This window comes from Nothoprocta perdicaria, unplaced genomic scaffold, assembly GCF_003342845.1.
Source record: "Nothoprocta perdicaria isolate Ctin4 unplaced genomic scaffold, notPer1 scaffold_31, whole genome shotgun sequence".
Lineage (NCBI taxonomy): Eukaryota > Metazoa > Chordata > Aves > Tinamiformes > Tinamidae > Nothoprocta > Nothoprocta perdicaria.
In genome coordinates this window covers 3171425-3191509 of record NW_020455544.1, presented here as the reverse complement: position 1 = coordinate 3191509, position 20085 = coordinate 3171425, and the positions used below count along the sequence as shown (strand labels likewise).

At 45.2% G+C, this 20085-nt stretch overlaps 1 protein-coding gene across 1 annotated transcript in view; it reads right to left on the bottom strand.

Moving 5' to 3' along the window:
• Positions 1-791: 791 nt before the first annotated feature.
• Positions 792-20085, bottom strand: part of SETD7 (SET domain containing lysine methyltransferase 7) — a 24853-nt gene continuing 5559 nt past the window's right edge. The window contains exons 3-9 of the mRNA XM_026042606.1: positions 14861-14990; positions 9936-10137; positions 8163-8352; positions 6537-6618; positions 5551-5668; positions 5105-5262; positions 792-4186 (exon numbers count right to left, since the gene is read on the bottom strand). Coding sequence (XP_025898391.1) covers positions 4006-4186; positions 5105-5262; positions 5551-5668; positions 6537-6618; positions 8163-8352; positions 9936-10137; positions 14861-14990 — 1061 coding nt within the window. The 3' untranslated portion in view covers positions 792-4005. The remainder of the gene's footprint in view (positions 4187-5104; positions 5263-5550; positions 5669-6536; positions 6619-8162; positions 8353-9935; positions 10138-14860; positions 14991-20085) is intronic.

Here is a 20085-nt window from a genome sequence, read left to right as displayed (position 1 = left end):
CCAACGGAGCAGGAAACAGAACTGTGGTTTTCACCATTCCTAGCATCTTTCAGCAGACAGGACACGCTGCCTACCCTCCTCCCTGAGCTCCCGGCAGGGCGCAAGACCCTCCAACAAGGCGCTCACTTCCATGCGAGCAACGTGCTGGGAGAGCCCCGGGAAAGCCACTAAAGCCAGGCGTGCGCAGCAGGAGCGCGAGCAACGGCACGGCCGCGTGCTGCCCCGGGCGCAACCCCGCTGGCCGGCACCCACGCAGCTCAGCACCCAAACGGCAGCAGCACCCTGCGCCACCCCGGTGGCTACTGCCGCAACGGCAAAGAAGTCAGAGGCGAGTGCCCAAAACCCGTTTCCATGCGTTTGGTTGGGTTTTTTTTTCAGCAGTAAGGATTTAGGTTCATTTCTGAAGTTTTTTTTTTTTTTTTTAATAAAGAAAAAGAAGAAAAAAGAAACCTTTTCAGATTTTTGAAGGTTGCTAAAATCAGGCCTTTCAGCGTATCCAAAAGAGGTCAAATTATATCACCAGACTTCACACGAGATGTCCTCTGGAGGCCTCATCCCTTCCTTCTATGCAAAGAGCAATCCAGCAGCAGGTAGCATCTCAGCTGTACCTCCTCCTGCGCTCCCAGCCTGCCTGCTGCTCCAGGAGATTAAGCCTCTGTGTCCCCACTGACAAAGCACAGTGCTGCCTTGGCAAGAATATAATTCAATTCTTTTTTTTTAATAGGTGATCAGCAGCCTCTAGTACAGGCTGGTGTCTGCTCCTTCTCGTACGAGGGCTCGGAAAAAGACTCTGTTGTAGAAACAGCTTGTATCAAGATCCTGCACAAATTTGGAAGTTGGGAAACACTCCCTACCTGAAAAAAGCAGCAATTCTGAACTCTTTTATTCTGCTTCTTAGTCACAAAGGGTACCAGCTGCTGATCCAGGTTCAGCAGGTATCTGCCTGCTGCTCCTCTTCCCATTGCCGTTCCAGTAGGACAGGTCTTTGGCCAGGCTCTGAGGAGTCGAGCTTCTCTGCTTATTGCATATTCACACCTAGTCAACTGTATTCAGTGAACTCAAACTGATTGCTTTGCAAAGGGACTATTTGGTCTGCCCCAAATGAAAAACAAGTTTTGGTGCGGATCTCTGCTGATAAATAGTTTTGCTAAACCCCAAAAGCTGAGCTGCAATAAATAGAGCAAGTTAAGGCATTAATCTGAGTTACATAACTAGCCTGTGTCTAAGCCTGTGTTTACCAGCTCACTACTCTTACAGCATCTGAAGGACACACGGAGCTCTCAGCCCCTCTGCTATCCACTGGTAAACAGCAGTGGTATCCACTGGTAAACATCTCCAATCTAGGAGACCACAACAGGGAAGGGGAAAAAAAAACAAAGAATTAAAAGGCTTTAAAAAGCTTGGTCCTGATTCAAGCCAAACCAGCTTTTTCATCACAACTTTTATAGATGGTTGGTCACCCAAGAAGGACCTGTAGGAGGACCAACAGATTTTGAACAGAGCAGAGAGAAAGAGGACAGCAGAGCTAAGAGACACTAGCCACACTGGCGGCATACACTCAGACTACAGGCAGGCCTAAAACCAAGAGAATCTGCTTGGCTATCACCAAATCAGTGGCTTTTGAGAGAATGCACAGAGGACACTTGGGGGCTTTATTCCTAGGAATTCCCTGTTGTAGGATGCAACCACCAAACCTCATTGCACAGAGCCTTCTTTCTATTTGTCTTGTATTTATCTCCGAAATCAGGCAGTAAGACGAACGTATCTATTAAAACACAAGCAAGTCTATGTTCTTAATAGAGAGCAGAGGATTCGGAGACAGATCAGGAGTGAAGCCGAAGGAACTCCACAGAGCAGAGCACATCAAGCAAGCTCCCCCGGCTGGCGCGAAGAGGCGAGCGCCCCAGGGCGGGTTATCACAGTCTAAATAATCATCTAAGGACAGGTAGGGAAAGATCCTGAAACACGTTCTTTTCCTGAAACGTGTTTCTTTTGGAGGTGGATCTGCTGAAGCTCTGCTGCCAATCAGCCTTTGACGTGGATCAGTTCTGCTTCTCAGCGCACTCGGCCGAGTGCGTCAGCCTCCCGTGGCTGTGAGGAGCGGAGCCGCCAGAGCTGGAGATGGGATCAGACAGAGCTCACGTCCACAGGGCTGCTAGGAGAGTGCCAGAAAGCCCCGAGCCCCTTGCCCAGCGCAGGCACGTGCACCGAGTGGCTTTTGTGCAAGCTGAAAGGGGAGGTGCTGAAAAAGCTTTGCAATCTAACAGCTGCAGGAACTAAGCAGAGCCCCAAATTAGAGAGGTCCTTATATTTATAAGCTCATAACTTTGTACACATACCAAAGCAAGGATTCTCAAACTGCATAAAATAGCAACCTCATCCTTCTATATATCAACTCAACATGTCCTTCAAGTCTAGCTCCCCAGAGTGCCAGACATCGCCAACTGTTGAAGCAACCAAAAAGAGTGTTGCAATAGAAAGGTAGAACTAATTTTCTTTTTTTTTTATGTTACATATATACAAACACTTCTTAAAACTAGAAACATTTGAAGAAAGTGTTGCAAATGCATCTGAATTGTTCCTAAGCTGCTTAACCCGAAAGAGAATGTCAGAGTCTCAAAAGTGTCCCAGCACCTAGACTGAAATGATACCCTATTTCTCTCTCCTACAGCTTTAGGCAAGTCTGGCACAGTATTTCAAATAACAAACAACTCCCCTGCCCCTATAAAAACCCAGAGGACAACCCTGAAGATGAATATTCACAAGCCCCCACTGACGGCTGCAACGGGGCTACAGACTGTCATTTCTAAATGAGCAGTGAGTGATGTTTTTACATTCATTGTTTGCCTTTCAAAAGCAATGCTTTCACACTGACATTCTTCAAATGGAGTCTGATAGCTCATTCTGTACTAATTGACTATGTCTTAAACAACTACCAAGAGAAAGGCTGCTATAAGGCCATATTCTTTGTTATCTGAACACATATAAAAGATACAGATCTCTAACAAATCACTAAAACCTGCCCTCAAATACGTACACTTCCTTTAAGCGACTTCATATGAGATACCTGCATTTAGTGATAGAATTTTTGCCTTGAGAATCAGCCATTTTAAACAGATGAGATGCACAAACCAACCCGTGGACACTAATGCAGTCAATGTGTTTGCCCTCCAGAACATACGCTCCTGAAAACCTCTCAAAAATCGAATGTTTTCTCCTTTCAGAAAAGTCTTCATTCAAAGAACAGCTTGATTTGTGTGTGATAATCAGAAATCAAATAAAATAAACTATCCATAAAGGCCAGATAAATATTAGTTTTGGACATGTTGCTAAAACTATTTAGAGAGCCACAAAGACCAACACACAGCACTCTCACATACACACGAAAGCCTTTCCACTAGTTGTAAAGGATTTTCTCCTGCAAAAGAGGACTTGTAGAAAGAACAACATTCAGACAAGAGGAAAGGGGAGTTAAAAACCCAGCCTCCTAGATGCTAATAAACAAATTGCTCTATTGCAAGATTCAGATCAAAGGTTTAAAAAGGCAAAATTATGCTACTATTAGAGAATATCAAAATATTACTGTTATCATCACAAGTGGCATATATGCAAAATGCAGTTGCACAATAATGCCTAGGTAGATAGAGAGCAACACTAAGTCTGCTGACTAAAAGTGAACGATATACCCATTTTAGTTTTCTGTCTACTCTTTTGGCATCTTTGCATATGGTGCAAAAGCAGAAGCTACCAAAGAATATCACGTCTTGTATAGAATATTAATTAATTTCTCCAGATAAGACTAGTGCAACACTAGCTAATTTTAAATCTGCTATGAGTAACACAGTCAAACCTAGTTAGAATGCAAGAAACTTATCTCTTAACACAGAATGCAAAGTTATGATGCAACAGCGTGAACAATCCCTGGTTGTCCAGTTTTCAGTAGAAAGGTAGTGCATAGATCCAAGTCGCTATTTCAGTTTGCTGAGCTGAGAAGCAGCTTCCACTTCACTTCTGCTGGGCAGCCTGGAAAGCTTTCAGTTCCTGCTGGTACCACTCTGGCGCCTCGGGCCCGTTCTGCCCCACAGGGTTGTGGTCGTATCCGTAAGCCACGGTCAACTCCTCGTCCTTCTCCACGGCCCGGATGGTCCGGATACACTTGATGGGCCCAAAACGAGGATGAACAAACCTGGACAACATGGAAAAAAAAAATACTTTTACTAAACTTGCAACTGTCAATTGACAGCCTGTGTTTAGCCTTTCAAGTCACTCACCATTGAGTCAGATGTCACATAATGGATATTAGATGGATATAATGTCACATAATGGATATTAGATTAGATTAGATATTAGATGAACAGACTTCGTGTTTAGGGTCACCCTCAATGAAGATTTAAGCAATCAGGCTACAAATACAGGTACATTACAGCAACACTGTGTAGCCCTATTAAAACTTGTCAACAGTCTTTTAATATTGCTTGCTTTTAATACCAAAATAAAAGAAAGGCAAATATGCCACGTGCCTCAGACCTGCAGTGGGAAACATCTGCATGACACGAAAACAATCCAGAACGTGAACGACCGGACAGCACGGAAAATGGATCACCTTTATCTCCCCAGCACCGTGAAACACAACCACAACACACTTCTGTGCATCGCCTCCAGGGTCTCACTGGGAAGGAAACCAGCTGATTTAACCGAAGACGACTACTTTCTGCATACCTACATACCTACCTGCCCACTTACACGTTCGGTATGAAAATATGCGTGTCCTTGAAAATACGCTGACATCAAACAGCATGCTAGTGCCCTGCACCAACTTGTTGACCAGCGAGAGCCTTAATTCAGGGGTTTCAGAAACGACAGCACATTTGACAGTGCTGGCCAAGCATCTGCAGTTCAGCACACGCAGCACAGCCCTGGCCAAGCCAGGCTTTAGACAGCTGCACTCGTGCACTTCGGCATCAGTGACACAGGCCAAACATTCACCCGTTTTAAGACACCCTACCAGCGAGTCGCAAGCGCTCGCCACACCAGCAGCTTTCCAACGTGATCCAGGGAACGCTCAAGGCCACAGCCCTCGGCCCCGAGAGACAGCGCTACTTACGGGCCGTAGATGCAGTTGGGAGTGAAGGAATGGTTGGCCTTGTGCCCCAGCGAGGCGCAGTACTTGGCGGCGTGGTTGTAGGGCTCTGGCACGTCTATGACGGTCTCGTCGTCCAAGGATATTGTGTTGCCGTTGAGGGCCCAGTCTCTGCTGTCCACCTGGTTTGCAAGGCAAAAACCCCGTGGGTGTGTGTGCAGGTGAACTCTGCGGCAAGTTTGAAAGCAAATGCACTCAAATAAACGCTTTTCCTACGGACGAGGCATTTCAAACAAAAGCTGTTTTTTCTTTTAACGTAGGCAAACATGTACTTTCTTTCAATTAAACTCTATCTGTTAAATCTTAGAAGTGGGGAAGGGGTGGGTGGATAGGTGTCAAATCCTCATGCAAGAAAAAGATTTCAGAAGGAGCAATGAGATATTAGACTGACTTCTTTTTCTCTCCTTTACCTCCTGGTGTGTAATTCGCACTCCATTGTAAAAGGACATAACGGTGTGAGCTTCTGCTGCTATTTTTGAAAATAATCCTTCTCCAGCATTGGAAATGAGAGAGACATCAACATACACCCTAGAAGAGAAAAAAACAAGGCAATTTTAAGCCTCCAAATGCAATTCCTCTCCCCTCTCCTCCATATCCTCCTTCTACTTAGGAATATGGAGACAGAGAGGAATCTTATCTATCAGTTTGCAAAATACTTCTGTGTATCAGTCATGTGTTTGCTCTTAATGCTCCATCATGGCTTCAGTTTGGGAATATCCTCACCAATATATCAGAATCCTGGAGGTCTCTACTAACCTGCAGTTGTTGGAGGCAATGGTGTTGTACGTCCACAGGCTATTACACCCCTGAGCAAGAGGAGTCAAGATGAAGCCCTACACCTTGATGCAAATTAATGCCAGTATTTTACTAGTCACTTATTTAGGCATTTCCAAGGACTACAATTAAGAATCCTAAAGGAAGAAATCTTCTAAAAGTTTGGGCAAAAAGTAAATAATACGATGCACGGTGCACTAGACACAGCAAATTACAAAAGATAACACCAACTGACTAGCATCTAGGCAATCTGCTGAAATAAGCAGTATTTTGACACTACAGGGCTGTCACAAACAGAATCCTACTTTCCTCTGGCTTGATGATTTATTCCTGTCCTGACTATATCTGGCTTTAAAATACTGAGAAGTTATCATAGTTTGATCTTTTAAAAAATAAAGCTATGTTCTACCCGTCAGAGTAATTTTAATGTGTAAAACAGAAAGAAATTCCATCAGGTCAAATGTTGAATAATACGAAGTAATGGTTTCCATGTGACAAGCACTTGTATAGATTTTTAAATGAAAAAAAGGCTTGCAAGCTCAGGCCTTAAACACATTACAGCCAAGAAAATTCGACATTTTGAATGTGCAAGAGGAGGAAGAGGGGAAAGAGAAGAGTCTACCTCTCTGACTCATAAGGATCAGGAAGAAGTGCGTTTGTAGAAATGCAGGATGAAGTAGATTTGTCAAAACTGTACACTGGGCCTAAAAGATAAAGCAAAGTGATTAAATTAATGGACAATATTGAAAGCATGCAACTCAGAGCAATAAAGACATTCAAAAATCAAGTTTTAAAGACTGTAAGGAATAAATGTTTTGCTTCAAAAACAGCGTTGCATAGTGCTACACCTATAAAAGAAACAGCCTTCAGTGAAGTACTACTTTTTTATTCTTTTTTCCCTTCTTAACATACCGCCGCAGTAGCACATCATCACAAAAAGTAGTATCTATGTTTCTTAAAGTAATACTTTTAAGGAGTGACCGGACAATCAAAACCGACCCACCCAAGGTCTTGAATTAAAAAATAAAGCAAAAATTTAAAAGGATATATTAAATAACACATTCATTCATTAAAAAAAAAAAAAACTTGGGATTATTTCAAGTAACATTTGTTTTTCTTTTCAGTTTGAAACTAGATGAGACTTCAGCCAGAAGATAACATTGAGTATTCACAAAGCACATTTGTTGCAGTACCTCATTTATTTTCTGCCATTACTGAACAGCTTGGTGGAAAACCTCTGATTGCATTCCCCAAACCCTCTGCATTCAACTGCAAGGAGGTTATTAGGGACAGCCCAAAATGCAAGTGGAAATAAAAAAGGGGGAAAAAACCAAAACAGGATATTGCAAAGTTTGATAAAAGGCCATTGTCCATGGCATCTAGGTTCTAAAAATGGATCTGTTCTGACTGAAGCCCGCGACAGACAGAGTGTAATTGTACCCTACTTACAAAGCACAACTGTACCCTCTCAGAAGATCGGTCTTAAGTTACATTTTGATATACCGTCACTTCTGTAAGATTCAAAAAATAAAATGCCATATGCATTCTTGAACTTCTCATTCCCTTTTTACTGAGCTCTATATTCTCATTTCATACTTAAGACAACAATCCTTGCTGGCACAAAGATAAATGTGTTAGTACAATATTCAAATGCCTGTTCCTACCCACAGACTGACTCTCCCCCCTCCAAAACACCACATTCACCTCACCTTGGGTACAAGGTAGCTCGGGTACAAGGTGTCACGCTGATGCCAACCATTTTACAAGCATTTTAGATCAGCATGACTACCCAGACGGACAGGAGCTGGGGAACCACATCCTTCCACAACAACCGAATCAACTGCATCAATGCCAAGTCCTGTGTCCTTTCAGCCCTGTAACATCCACGGTGCTAAAAGTGACTTGTGCAAGCCCAGCTCGTGGCACCACAAAGGAAGCACAGTCTCCCTCTTCACCCACAGCTATTCTGCTGGCAAAACAAAACTTGCAGCTGTGACAGCACTAGTGCTGTCAAGCAGGGTGTCGTGCTGGCATAGGTGACAAGAGTACCTGCGTCAGGCAGGACTGTGTCCGTGAGAAGAATAATGAAAAGCAATTCAGCAGCACCACCACATGGGCCACTTTTCGTTTTTCAGCCTCTTGGGGGCTCATTTGCTTATTTATTTATATATTTATTTATTGTGGGTTGCAGGGAGAGAGGGAGAGAATAAAAAACAAGAGAGCAAGCTGCTGCATTAGCTGAACTTACTGCCTGGTACTACTTTAAACTGAGGTTTCCCGTCCTCTGCAAATGTCAGGGTGGCCAGTTTTGCTTCTAACATTTCTCCATCTATGAACCTCCCAAAATACGCAGTTTTTCCATCAGGATACACGTAAGCTATTTTCTTTCCGGTCATCTCCCCTTCTTCATTCACTTCTCCCACCAGGCTGCCTCCATCCTGAGAGTATGTGTGAGAAAGAAAAAGAAGAGCATTTAACTATATGCTACTATCTTCTGTAAACAACAGACATTTTCTGGCTTTTTTAAAGAAGAAAGCTAATGTACAGCAAGCTCAGATAAGACCTAATAAAGAGTAGGGAGAAGCACACATACACACACACAAAGGAGTAAAATCTAATCTCAGTCATTATTAAATCAAGCTGAGAAATGACCTGGACCTTCTGCCTTGTTTGAAATAACAAACCTCTTTTTTTTTCTCTTTCTGATTTTTTTTTCCTTCCTCTTTGACCCAAAAACACTGGGTTTTGATTTACAGGATTTTTATGTGGACAGTCTGTGAACCAAGGCACAAACTAAACAAAAATCCATCTCTGCATTTTCTTACCATGACATTGTGCTGCAGGAAAAACATCACCACCACCACACTGGCTTGTGTGCTGTAGAGTGATGGTGCATCCAAGGTCTCCCCACATGTGAGGAGCCACGCAGTGGGAATTGTCGCTTAGTGGAGGCCAGTAACCCTTTTCCCCACCAAGCTTTATGGATTTTAGCCTAAGCTTTGCCACCGATTATTCTCTTGCAACTCAGAAGAGCTCTATTTACAGGACTGCAGAATGAGATGCATACATTAGCACAGGTCTAACAGCCTCAAGTGTTTACTTCAGAAGGACAAGGAAACACAGGGAAATAACACTGCTGAGCCAGAGGCTGACAGTTCCTGAGCACAGTACCTCCCAAAACACATTTTCAGACGCTACAACCACATTTTGTCAGCTACAACATGAAATAAGAGAGATATGACATGACGGGTCCTGTGCCTCCAGTGACTCTCCTGCTCTCCAAAAGCCAGAGCTCCAAAGGATTGTTACTAAGGTGCTACAAACAAGTTGTCCCCTGGAAGTTTCTCCTTTCTCAGCACATACTCAAGGTAAAGTGCCTATGAAATTAAAAGACTCAATTGCTGCTTAAAACCGAATATGAATAATAATTAGAAATATAGCAATCATTATTGCTTCGAGTAACGAATATCATTTTAAGAGTATATCCAGAGTTGCCCAGGGGAATGCCTCAGTGTTTATGGCAAGGCAGAAAGGCCAAACCTGGGCTTGCTCAACGAACAAAGCACTTGTGCAGCCTCTGCCCAGACGCCTGGTTCTCACCGCAGCTGCATCATGTTTACTAGAACGGGCAGCCTTGGCAGCCAGCTCTACAGGCTGCAGCACGTCCCAATGGCTTGCACGGCTCCCGTGCTCCCTGTTTGCCAAAGGCACACTCGCCGGGACAGCCTTCCTGGGGAGAAATGTGGCAAAGCGCTTCCAAGGGGCTGTTTTCCCTGGAAGATGAAAGCGGGAGCGGCACCTTGCAGCCTCACGGAATCCTGTCTACTAGACAAGCATGCAAGGCCGAACACGTTTCACTGCATATTGGACTACCCAAAATCAGCACAAACACAGCTTCCCCTCAGATTTTTATTCAGACTTTTGGATAGCTTAGTCTTGCTGGCTATTTATTTATGGGGGAAAAAAAAAGAAAAAAGGAAGATGCAGAAATGCAGCAGAGAGAGCAGGAGGTCAGGCTTACCGGGAAATATATCCAGCACACGCCATGTCGAATGTTGTCTTTATACTGCCCATTAAATATCAGGCGCCCATCTCTGTCGTACTCCTGGGCTGGTCCGTTCAGTTCTCCATCCATGTATGTGCCATGAAGGACCACTCCGTCCTCGTAAGTGTAGATTGCCTGGCCTTGCAGGGCATCATCAACATAGTACCCTTCCAGTGTGCTGGTAAAAGAAAGAGTAGTGGGAGACTATTCACCCCTTTAAGATGTGCATCCAAATTTCCCATCCTAGATACAGCAAAACCTCCCTCTCCACTCATTCTGTACGTTATTGATAAAAAGGGACCACAGGGAAAGTTTCATGAAAGCCAAGGTCTAGCAGCAGCAGAACGACTGCAGCCTCGTTTTCTATTGAGGTATGTCCTGCAGCCTTTCTCTAAAAGCTCACCACAGCTACAACAACTGCTTTTCTGTTTTATTTTATTTATTTTTCTTTTTTTCTTTACTCCCTCTGACCTCTCATACGTCATCTTTGCCCATCTCTCACGGGGCAGAGGAGAGCCCAAGCCATGGCTGGGTCGGCGCTCCGCGCGGACGGGCCAGCTTTGTGGTAAACACGTGCTGCAAGGCCTGGCGGATGCTACCAGGGCTTCTCACAGCCAAGGGTTCCCTTGCTGAGGGTCTTTCTTCCACCCTCTACGAGTCACGGCTATCCCTGATGGGTCTTTGACTCAGGTGTGTTTGCTACCTGCAGCTACATTTAACAGGGGCAAGGGAAACTGGAGGGTGAGAGAATGAAAACAGAAACCCATGAACACGAGCAGGGAAGAAAAAGATCACATAAGCCTAATTTCTTTAGAAAACAAAGCTAGAAATACAAGCTTGTTTCAACCAGCTGCTGAAGGAAAGCACAACTGACCCTGTGCTTTCACTGCAGAGCAAGCTGCTGTGTGTACACAACCACCTGCACCTAAGTTGCCTTCTTCAGCCCCTTCCTCATCTGCTGCGACAGCAAATTAAGGCAGCAAACGGCCCATACACGGCTCAGTAAAAAAACTTTTGCTTATGTGGGCTATTCTCATACGGGACTTTTCCTATCTCCTGGCTTTGGTTCTTCCAAAACATTTCTTTGGCGACATGGAGCTGAGCTGCCACGAGCGCAGCACAGCACTGACTGTAATAACTAACTGTTGCACTGGTTCAATGGTAGCTCACTACCAATAAATCCAGCAGCAATCTCTACCAGCTAGGCTAGAAGAACTGCTATTTTTCCATGTACTTCTGCTAAAACAGAGCGCAGCTGGTCAAACAGAACTAATGCTGCGTTTGGATTTTAACGGCGACACCTTTGATTTTTCACTTCAGTTGTGTTCTGCAATCCCTGTAGAAGATGTGTAATAAAACCCTTACAATCTGCTCTCTGTCCTTTCGTAAAAAGGGCAGCTGAGAAAAACTGCAGAGAATGAAAGAATAACTGACTAGATCCTTTTTTTTTCAAAATGAACTTCTTTCTCAGGTTAGACATGGACAAACACAAACTGTTCCGCTCATCCCGATCGTATTCTCCAGCCTATTGAGCTAACGTACACATTCTTCCACTGCTGCGTCATCCTTTTTGACTGAGACATCTGTGGTAGAAGCTCCAACTGCTTGTCTGGGAACACAAGACTCCACATGTTTTTTGCAAAACTTCACTTCAAGAGCTGCTGAATGGAGATTTTCTCAGAACTAACTTCCTAATTTCTAAAGCTTCACTCTTCAATTTTGCATAATTTTATCCACCTGTTTGATGTTTTTCCACTTCAGTAAAAGCTGTTTTTAAAACACAACCTCAGCTGTGGTTTTACACTTGCACCTTTGGAGCAGTGCATGATTTTTCAGGCAGACTCATTTCTCGAGCCCAGTTGCTGCAGAGCAACACGGCAGCTGCTGCAGTTCAGTTCGGGTAAGGAGACGAGCAGCTGATGGAATCACCAGAAACTGGTGTGCTTTACTTCAGAAATGAGACCACTTTCCTCTTTCTCCAGATGAACAAATTTGAAATTCATTGCAGCTGGCAGCACACACAGAACTCGCATTTAAGATAGTTCTTTAAAAGAAGCGACCCCTCATTTGTGCGACGAAACTGCAAAAATAACCATCATCTTCTTAGCTTCAATCATACTGGCTGCAGCCAACAAGTCGCTAAATTAGAAATGTTCTTTAGAGCTTAAAAAAGTGCCTTTTACTTTTATTCAAATCTCTGGGGTACATTCATTGTTTTAAGCTCAGTAACAATGCAGAAAAAAATCTATCTCTTTCCCCTTCCATAGACTATAAAGAAAAAGAGGGAAAAAAAATCTAAAGTAATTTTTTGTTTTTTAATCCTGTCTAATAAATCCAGTTTTCCAAACCTTTTATACTTGTCACACTTCGGGGGGGTGCTCTCTCTCCCTTTTTAGCCTCCTAAAAATTATACTGCCTATAACAGACACCAAGGCCTTGCCAGCATTAAGTGGCGGACCACTTGACGTGTAGGTAAATATCAAGCACATAAATAAACAACTGCTTCCTGAGTCTGCATATGCACAGCCTTGTCAATACACACCCCGAGCTTGCCCACATTTCTCCCATGTGCTTCTCAGATTACCATACCGGGGACAATGTAAATGCTGTCTGTAGTGGAAGTGCATCAGATGTAACGTCATCCCACCACCTTCCAGACCTAGAGGATATCTAGGATATCCACCACCTAGCCATTATTACGGGGGAAAATAAGAAAGCTTGATGCAGAATGCTTCCAGGTACTGAAGGTACAACAGTGAACCTTGTCTTGTAGGGGACGAATAAGCAGCTCCGGTATTTCCTTCCCAGTTTTCACTTCCGTAAGCGGAACAGGAAGGGGTTAGCTGCTCCGATAAAGGCGGAAAATCCTAACGGAGACAAACAAGGCGGAGGGGCAGCCCCATTTCCCTGGAAATGAAAGCACCGACGTTGCCGCCAGCCTCCTCTCTGACAGGAGCCAGCTCTTCCCACACCAAAGACCTGCAGCCTGTCAGCCTGGGAGGGAAGGGGAGCACAGAGGCAGCACAGCCCGTGACGGGAAAGAAGTTTTGGGGAATTTCTGAAGTGCATTTCTCCCAGAAAGGCTCTTTCATAAGCACTCAGCCTTGCTCCGGGCACTGCTGATGGAAAGAGCGCGTCTTGCTTGGGGCCAAATGGTTCTTCCTTCGACAGCCACGACACCTGAGCTGCTCACCTGAGAGCAAAGGAAGCCTCCACCTGGGCACGGCCAGGGAAGCAGCAATCGTTAAGCTGCTTCAGCTAAATTAAAATCAGCCCTGATTTACACTATAAAAAATCCCATTTTTCAGAAACATGTTACCGACTGCTTTTGTGTATTTTTATTTTTCTAGTTCCTGAAGTCACCCAGTAGCCAAGTGTTCCATTTCTAAAGTGTTATGAAAATTATTTAAAAAAAAAAAAAAAAAGAAAAAAAAGATTTGGCAACACTTCAGAGGTACAGAAAAGGCTCTGTGCAGGCAGCAGCAGGGTAAGTTTTGTACACAGCACTGCCTGTACCCTGGATTACTTGGAGAAGCAGCTCCACAAATAAAATAGGGGGTCAGTTTCTCCAGCTATACAATCAGCAATTGCTCTGCTGAGGCCATCAACAAGCACACAAGTGTTAAGTATATGTGTCCCCAGGGACGTTCTCTGCCAAAACAAAAAAAAAAGGGCTATTTTAGAGAGGTCAGCTGCTGGGCAGTAACAACTTTCAGTTATTCATGCAAGATTTAATAAGGCCATTACGAGCAACAGGTGGGATTTTGGTTTTTTTTTTAATCCTAACTTGAGGGGCCCACTCATTTCATGTATAACTGAATAAAAATATTATCTTTCTCATGCGGAAAAATAAAACCAAACAAAACCCCCCACAATCTGCAGCATGAAGCAATTGCAGCACCAAGTACTGGTGAAGAGCTGGCACAGAGACAGCCCCGTGCCCAGGATCTCTGCTCCTGCCCAGGAGTTCACTGAGCAGGAGAAGAGGAGAGCAAAGGAGACGGGAAAATCGACACAACTGTCAGTCTAACGGCTGCTATTCATAGTGCCACTGACAGCTGCAAAACCGTGAAGAATCGTGTCATTTTATACATCTGCTGCTCCTTCTGAGGAAGTTCTGAGCCACTCGCTGCAAAGAGAAATGCTGCAGTTGTTGGCAGGGGGAGAAGAGATATTCTAAGGTGCTCATAAGATATTACAAGGTGTTCGTGCTTATGAAGAAAACACACACAAATCACCTTGTGCACACAGAGGCACGCACTAGACCTGTTTCAGTGCCACATTTCCTGGTGATGGGAGTTTATAGGGGTTTTCCTGAAAACAAATCAGGCCACAAGCACCTTGCAGAACATCCGGGGGAGCTGGAAACAGAACTATATTTAACCTGCTCCTCTAAGCGCTGAGCAATTTCCAGGCTCCGGCAGATGGTGAGCCTCTCTGGAAGGGCTTGTGCCCATGCCTGGCTCTGGCACGGCGAGCTCGGGGCCCGGCAGCAGCCTGTGTACACCCGCATAAAGCAAACGAAAAACTGCTACTCTTCTAGCTGTGGACTCGAACTTTGCAGCCCAAGCAGTTGTCAGGGTGGTTTTCAATGGCTCTGCAGACACGCCAATTCCCAGAGTCTGTAATTAGCTGAAAAGCTTACAGCACTGTAACCGCTCACAATGCTGGACTCTCCTACAGGGGAACAATTCTCGGCATCGTGCTACGTATAAAGTCCTTGAGCCCATGAAGGCATCCTGTCAGCACTACAGCAGCAGGAGGAAACTTTCCAAATACAGCTTTTAACGAGAAAGCATATTTAGACACTGAATAGACATTCATTTAGACAATTAATATTGGTTATTTTTATATCACTGTAAACAGGAGGGAGAAAACAGAAGCGGAGAGTTTGCATCTACCTTCCATCGAAAAAGAAGAACTTGCCACGACCGTTCTTTTCTCCATGCACAAAGTTTCCCTCAAATCTGTCTGTGGATGCATAGGTGACTGTACAGAATCCGTGTGGCAAACCATCGTCATCTAGGTCCCCTTAAAAAAAAAAACAAACAGCAAACACATTAAACGTTATATATAATTGCAACCTTATTCTGATTGCACAGACATTTGAAAGCTCCCTGCTATGCACAGTGATCCTAATCCAAATCTCCAAATCTTTCCTTTAAGAAGAGTAATCAGAGACTCAGCACAACTGAAGGTGGTAATTCTGTAACACACTTCACTGGAAAGAATGAACAGAAAGGGTCAGGATAAAATGAAGGGGTGAGGGAAAGGAGAGAAGGAAATAAATTCTAAGAGAAGTAAGGTTCATACTACTCACAAATGTATTCATATACTTTTACAGGAATATAATCGCTTTTATTATCTAAAATATCTATTTCCTGGTGGGAAGGGAATGGATTTAGACTTCAATCCATGGAGTAAGATGGGGTGGGTTTCTTTTTTGGATGAACACTTCTTAGAGCAACATAGTCTTCTACCTCACAGCTATATCCTCAAGAATTTAAAGAAATAAAAGCATGAAATACTATGGCCTTGTAGTATGTTGGTCAACTTCATATTTCAGTTTTCTAATTTTGCTTTCTGATGTCTGATGTGCTCCCATCACATCCCTCCCTTTCCTCCTCTAAAAACCGATTGTTTTCTAGCTTACCTGTGTGAACAGAGTGCTGAGGACTGCATTAACAGAATACTGCTCTGACTGCAAAACAAGGATGCTCAAGCTCAGCAGGGCAGCTTTCAACACAGTGCTACACCAAGTGTAGGTGTAAAAAGCTCCCATCATGACATTTTAGCAGGTAGAAGTTCTGCACAAAAACTGACAAAAAAAAAAAAAACAAAACAACAACAACAAAAAAAAACCTAGCATATTTATGTCCTTCTATGTTTCTAAATAAAAACTGGACTCTAATCCCATGAGTCTCTTTGTGGTGTACACAAAGCCTATTAGAGATACTTATGTACTTCTACAGGCTGTAGGTCAAACTCTTTGCTGATCAAACTTGCCAAAGGCACCAAAACTGAGCAGGTTCAATAACCATGTAGAAAGGCACCAGCAGTCTCCAGTATGATGCAGAGCAATGGGAATCCAGGCTGATGTACGTACCAAGAGGGACCTCAGTACTAACAATCCTAAAGACCTAAACCCAAAGCAAAAACAAACACTGCAAACAGGAGAGAGAAATGCCAGGTACAAATGCCCACCACATCAACTGACTCATACTGCAAATACATCTGCTTTTGGCTGTGTTCGCAGCACCACAGGCCATCAGATTTTTTTTTTCAAATCACAATTTAAGCAATGTGTCAGCGAGAAAAGGGGCTTGCTGACAGGAGGAGGTCAGCAGACTGCGCAGTATCAGAGATGACAAGAAGCAGGTCAGCTGAATATCCTCCAAGACCCTGCAGATACAAGAGCAGCCTCAGTCCCTGAGGGCACTGATGGAGAGGCAGGCAGAGCCTGTGGGGCACCAGGTGGGAAAACAGGCATGGGCACGATGGATAAGGCTGGAAGCTCTTGCACCCCTTCCTGGAAACCAGCATAACTAGGGGCCTACCTGAAATGCCAGTGTGCTCACGCAGGCAGCATGGAGAATGGGAGAAATCAGAAGTGTGCAGGCAGGTATGGGCCTAGGAACTCATGGAGGACACAGAGTGGGTGGGATAGTTCACACACCTAGAGTGTGCAAGGGATGGATACAGAGCCTTCAGGCGCTCATGAGTGCTGAAGGAGCTGGTGGACGGCCCTGCAAGGCCACTCTCAATCATCTCTGAAAGGTTGTGGTGGTGGAAGGAGGACCAGAGGAGGGGAAGAGAGCAAATGTCACTCCTGTCTTCAACAAGAAGGATCTGGGGAACTACAGGCCAGTCAATCTCGCCTTACTCCCCAAGAAGGTCGTGAAAAAAATTCCTCTTGGAAAACACCTCCACATTAAAAACCATAAGGTGATGGGGAGCAGTCAGCATGGGTTTACAACAAGTCAGTCATGTCTGACCAACCAAACAGCTGTTGGAACATGGAGCTTGCCGGATGAGTGGAGAACAGTGGAGACTGCTTATCTTCACTGCTTATCTTCACTTCAGCCTGGAGAAGAGAGGGCTCAGGAGGGATCTTATCAGTGTGCATACGCACCTGATGAGGGGTGTAAAGGAGACAGAGCCAGGCTCTTCCCAGTGGTATCCAGCAATGGGACAAGAGGTGGGGGGCACAAAACAAAGCATGGTTCCATCTAACCAGGAAGCATAAGAAAAGGTTTTCTCACTGTGAGAGTGACTGAACACTGGAAAAAGCTGCCCAGAGAGGCTCCATACTTGAAGATACTCCAAGCCTAAGTGGACACAGCCCTGCTCTAGCTGACTCTGCAGGAACCAGCAGCAGTGCTGGACTAGACCTTCCACAGTGTCAACAGCTCTGTGAAAGCCACTGAACTCAAATTCATTTGCTTTGCTTTTAAAAAGTTCCTGTAACAATGTAAGGCAATGTGGGAATACTAATCATCTGATGCAACTGTTACATTAAGTATGGAAATGCACCTAGAAAGAAGTGTGTAAGAGAAAAACCATGATGGGATCCAGACTTATAAAAGAGCTCAAATTCCCTCCTTCCTTGTTCCCATAAATGCACCTGCTCGGACACTTGCATAGCATCTGTGCAAGTTAGACATTAGGATTATAAAACACTGATGCAGGGTGGTACGTTATATCATATATTAAACAAAAAAAAAAAAAAAAGAAAAAAAGAAAGAGATGTTTACAGCTTAGTTCTTCACAATTATTCAGTTTTGCCCAGATTTGCTGGGATGCAGAATCCCCACAAAAGTTGCCACGCTTTTTGCACACCAGGCCTATCAGTAATTTTGCACAGCAGGATTCAGACTAGCCCAGAGATTTCAATGGCCAGCTTTGCACTGATGGCTTCTATACAGAGTCTTAATCTCACCCGTAGCACAAAGAATCCAATTCTTCTAACGCGCTAGAGATTTTCCCTACCAAAGGGAAAAAAATAAAAAAAAATTAAAAAAAAAAAAAAAAACTATTATGAGGACTGAAATGGGAAAAAAAAAAAAAAAAAAAAAAAAAAAAAAAAGAGAGAGAGAAAAGCACACAAGGCCCAACAAAACAAAGCACAGACATTTGGTCTGTCTTTGCAGAGAAAAAATAATTAAATAAATAAAGCAATTTCAAGTGTAATTACACAGATGCAACATTTCCTATATGGCTGGGGCCTTAGGTTCTAATTCTGCTTCAGATGAAGTCAATGGAAAAAAATCTCATTATTTCAGAGAGAGCAAAGCAGAGTTTTCCTCTCTCCCTCCTCACTACTCCATTTGTGAAAACTAAAACAGAATATCTTTATTTTTAAAATTATTTTTAAAATCTTCCTTTTGTCACTTAGAGGCTCTCTCAAGATTTCCTTTTAAGCTCAGATCATGAACTTCTCAAGAAAAGAAATTACACTTTCAAGGGGTTGTTCACAAGACAGCAATCTGAGACTATCATCGGTGACACTGACACACAAAAAAGAGAGATAAACAGCAGTAATACTGCCAATAAGGGGCATTTATTTAACAAAAGGCATACAGCGTGCACCATCAGGAGAAGATTCTGCCCACAGAGATGCCAGGCCGAGGTTTGAGGAGCAGCAGTAATTTCAGGGTCCACCAGCACCACCCTGCTTCGGTGTCACCCAGAAAAACACACACTTCCCAATATATGCTGAACACCACGTCCTCCCAAAGCTCATGCCCTTGGCCCAGGGCAGTGCTAAGCTGATCCACAACGCGCTGGAGACGTCACCTGCAACGGGCAGCTGCTCAGCTCGCATCTGTTGTTAAGTTTCTTTCCATGCCTGCTTTGGAGAAACGTGCACTGAGGCCTCATTCTCCTGCCACGATATCCCAATAATGCACCAGTGAATGATGAGCATGCCAGGCAGCCCTTACTTTGTATGCTTAATTCCAATAACTGAAAACCTAGGCCTGCTCTCTGTAGCCAGCACGCTGCCCTGAGAGGAATGTTAAAGCAGTAGATGCTTTTATTTCAAGCAGGCACATTTTGTTCAATAGCTGCCCAAGGCAAGTCCTTCCTGTGTTCCTAGATGCTTCCCAGGGAGGACAGCACGTTGCTGATGTATACGACTGCATGCCAACATCTCCATTAGCAATGTCTTCCAGAGGGGCGGACCCCAGTTTCCAAACTCCTGGAAGGTTAATCCTGCACGCTGGGAAGGCCAGCAGGGAAGGGGCACACACTGTCTCGGAGCTGGGCCTTCCCATTCCCAGACCACTGCTCTGCTCCGCTCCTGCCGCCGGCCGAGGTGGCCGCAGTTCCTTACTCCATGTGTGTTTTCCTGCGTGCACCACCACAACTGTAAAGGCGGCTCCCGCCTAGTCTTTACCAAGGACACATGTATCTTGACTCGGGAATTATCTCTGAAGAGGATAAGCACGGGGATGCTCTTATGGTTCCTTACGGTACCGGACACTTCCTCGGCTGTGCGGGCAGCTCAGGGGCCCTACCTCGTGCTGAGGCGGGAGGCCGATGCCACCCCGCGTGCCCTGCTGCCTATGGAACGTGTGGAGGAAACCAGGGCCAAACGGGTTAACGGCTCCTTGCGTCACCACCGAGGGCCCTGACTACACAGGCCCGAAAGCCTCGGAGCAAACGCACACACATGATGCGGGGCAGCAGCGCCGAGGGAGGCTCCTTTCCACGCCAGGAACCAGCCAGACGGCACGGCTGCTGCCAGCAGCCCCAGCCCTACGCTGCTGCGGGGCAAGAGCGGAGCGCAGCCGCGGGCTGCGGCCAAGCTCCCCGAAGCGCCCCGCTGCTGGCACACGCGTGGGCTGCGAGCCGCCCCCCGAAACGGCCGCGCCACGGGGGCTCCCCCGACACGCGGGAGGCGCCGCGGGCTCCCTACGGAAAGGGCGAGAGCGCCGTGCCGTGCAGACGGATAGATAACCAAATAAAGAGGCGCGCCGAGGGCGGCGGAGCCCGCGGCGCTGCGCGGCGCTGCGCTGCGCGGCGCGGTGCGGCCGCCCCGTTGCATAAGCCGCCTGATGTCATGCGCGCCCGCGGGCGCCCGTCCCCGCCGCGCCGGGCCCCGCGCGGCCCCCCGCGCGCCCTC